At 43.4% G+C, this 2,925-nt stretch overlaps 1 protein-coding gene across 2 annotated transcripts in view; it reads left to right on the top strand.

The window, feature by feature from the left end:
• Adam23 (ADAM metallopeptidase domain 23) overlaps positions 1–2,925 on the top strand; it is a gene marked incomplete at its 5' end in the record, with an annotated part of 155,643 nt that continues 152,718 nt past the window's right edge. For both annotated transcript variants that reach the window (XM_013520785.1, XM_013520784.1), the window contains 2 exon segments: positions 1–73; positions 1,237–1,454. In XM_013520785.1, coding sequence (XP_013376239.1) covers positions 1–73; positions 1,237–1,454 — 291 coding nt within the window.

Genomic DNA, 2,925 nt, shown 5'->3' with positions numbered 1-2,925 from the left:
CTCGTCCTGCTGCTGCTGCCTCCGCTCGCCGCCTCGCCCGGGCCGCGCGCCTGGGGGGCTGCTGCGCCCAGCGGTGGGTATGGCCCGTGTCCTTTGCGTCGCCTTCCCCGCGGGCCCTGTGGTGGCGAGCGAAGGGCACAGGGTGCGTGCGCCCCGGACGCTTCCCGGCTTGGCCTTCGGTGCCTTCCTGCCCGCCTCTCCACCCTTCCTATCTCCAAAAGCCCCCGTCCATTCTAGTTCACTTCTGGAAGTCTATTTCTGTGGCATTCACTAAAAACCCATCCCAACGACTGTCGGTCCCCCTGGGAGGGATTGAGCGGTTTCTTCAGCGGTTTTCGGGCAACTTGAGGGGGAGCCAGTGCCTGGGAAACGCAGAGAAGGACCAAGTTGCTCCTGGCGTGGCAGAGCCCTAACAGGAATGCGGGGAGGATGGGATGCTAATGATGGTTATGGGTGGTTTCCTCAGCTTTCCTACCCAGTTTATTCACTGCGGTTGGGATTAAGGCGAGCGAGGCATACTCCAGGGACCAAAGACTGAAAGTGCACGACCTTTGGTTGTGATTTTTCAAAATGCTTGTCATTATAATGAACAATTAAAACAATATGATGGTCAATACATTGATGATTGGAAACCAGTGAGAGCAGAAAGCTGACCTTGGTGGGAAATAAACTGGAAATTTGGAAAGAAATTTCCAAAAAGAAATTGGAAAGCTGCCAGCCTCCGTATCCCTCTTTGGCAAAGGAATTTTTGCTCATTTCAAAGTTAAAAGAAAAGAGAATTGTCCATTTTGTGAAATGCATCAGTTAACCTTCTGTGTGCAGGCATTCAGCAGTTAGTTATCTTAGGAGTGTTCTCAGCTCTCAGATGGGATACGACTAAGCAGAGGACAGTTGAGCTTTGTTGACACAAAAGGGCTAGAATTGAGGGTCAGGACCCCGAGCATGCTCATTTAACGACTCTTCCCTAAGTCCATTTAGCCCTCTCCCCCTAATATTTAGACTTGGGAAAATGTATACATGATTGCGATTTGTGGTTGTATAAGCCTTTATTGCCTATTACCCCATCCCAGGCCATTTCATGTTGCCAAAACTTGCTTTTCTGCGTCTGCACTTTAAACCTGCTTATAAATGGAAAACTTTATTTGTGCGATTAATGGAAAAATGCACTGTAGTACTTATGTATTTATGGGGTGTATATGTGTGTGTTTGTTTATGCTTCCTGCCCCCCCCTCCCAGCTCCGCATTGGAATGAAACTGCAGAAAAAAAATTGGGAGTCCTGGCAGATGAAAACAGTACATTGCAACAGAATAGCAGCAGGAATACCAGTTACAGCAGTGCAATGCAGAAAGAAATCACAACGCCTTCAAGACTCATATATTACATCAACCAAGACTCTGAAAGCCCTTATCATGTTCTTGACACAAAGGCAAGACACCAGCAAAAGCATAATAAGGTAGGCAGGAGGCTGAGTATGTGAAAGTACCTACCAGAAAGAGTTATCCTTTGGTTTGATTTTCTGCCAGAATCTGATTTCACAGATTTTACTGCAGCATTTTATTAAGAAAGCAATTAATATTATGACGGGAGAAACTGGAGAGAATTAACTTGGGATCTACTGGGTTGGGGTTGCTGTTGGTTTTCCTTCTCTGACTCAACTGGAACTCGAATTTTTGGATGCCCTTATAAACTTGACAGCTGAGACAACCCCTGTGTCTTTCAAGTACATTGGGCTCTGAACAGCAGAGAGAAGGTGTTCACGGTCCTGACTTGTTTCTGTGAGCCTTCCTGCGAGTGTGCAGGGTAAACTTCCCCTCCCCCACCATACAAAAACTTTCAGTCTGCACACACAAACTTGCTGGGAGAGACTGCTGGGCCGAAACACCCCAGCAGCCTTTCCATTTAGAACTTGAGTGTTTACATCTACTCTTTCTTCAGTTGATCAGTAGGAAAAAAATGATTGCCATTATATTTTTAGGAAGTAAAGAATCTGACATTCTAAACGATTACAAAGAATAGAAAGAGGTTGTTTGTGTACTATGAAGACCAGTTTTGGTTGACATAGACTTTTGAGACTCAGTCTGCATTGATTGTGAGCAGTTGTTGTATTTTCAGGTGGATTCAGATCGTGGTGCTGATTTCTGAAAAGATATTCAATGGAAGACAAAGGCGTTTAATAGCCAAAAAGTTGAGGGACCTTTTTCCTTGCTTTGTATTATTTCTTTGAATTAATAATAGTTTGGACCCAAAGCAGATTTACACCCTAAATTTTTAGTACCTCTGTTTTTATTAGGAGCAGAACATAGAGCCTGTATATTAAGTATTTCATTTTGTACTGTATTTTGTACTGTATCTGTTCAATAAAGGAGAGCATTGACTGTCCAAACATCTAGAATTTAAGAAAAGCATCTGTGGTTTACATCACTGTTTTTACTAGTTTTCTGAAATATAGGTAAGTGGTAAGAGTATTTATCCACATTTTGCAAACAGGAAGACAAATACAAGGCTTTGGGGTGCCCCTCCCAAAGCAGTTCATATAAAATTCAGGAGGTCTATGACAAGTTTCTGAGCAAATACTTTCTTCCTGTTGAATTTGATGGCAAGTTAACTTTGTTTCACATTTTTGTAAACTGGTTGCTGCTTCCCTTTGCTGAGATAATGACTCTCTGTTCTCTGCCAGACCTCTTCTCCAGAAGTATCTCTGTAATTTAGTGGGTACTAATACATCGTGTCTACCCATTTGTCTTATTGATAGGAAGAGTGGGTGTTATCTGCAGAAAGAGACATCTAAGGCCACGTTGGTGAAAGGCATTGAGAAGCATTTTTATGGACTCTAGTGGCTTTGCATTGGGCGCTGGAGGAAGACAAAAAACGGTCTCAAAGCCTTATTTATTTATGTATTTATTTGTTTATTTATTTCTGGCACT

The sequence above is a fragment of the Chinchilla lanigera genome, unplaced genomic scaffold, assembly GCF_000276665.1.
Source record: "Chinchilla lanigera isolate Chin_1 unplaced genomic scaffold, ChiLan1.0 scaffold00056, whole genome shotgun sequence".
Classification (NCBI taxonomy): Eukaryota; Metazoa; Chordata; class Mammalia; order Rodentia; family Chinchillidae; genus Chinchilla; species Chinchilla lanigera.
The sequence above is the reverse complement of the archived record's forward strand: the minus strand, read 5'-3'. Positions and strand labels throughout refer to the sequence as shown.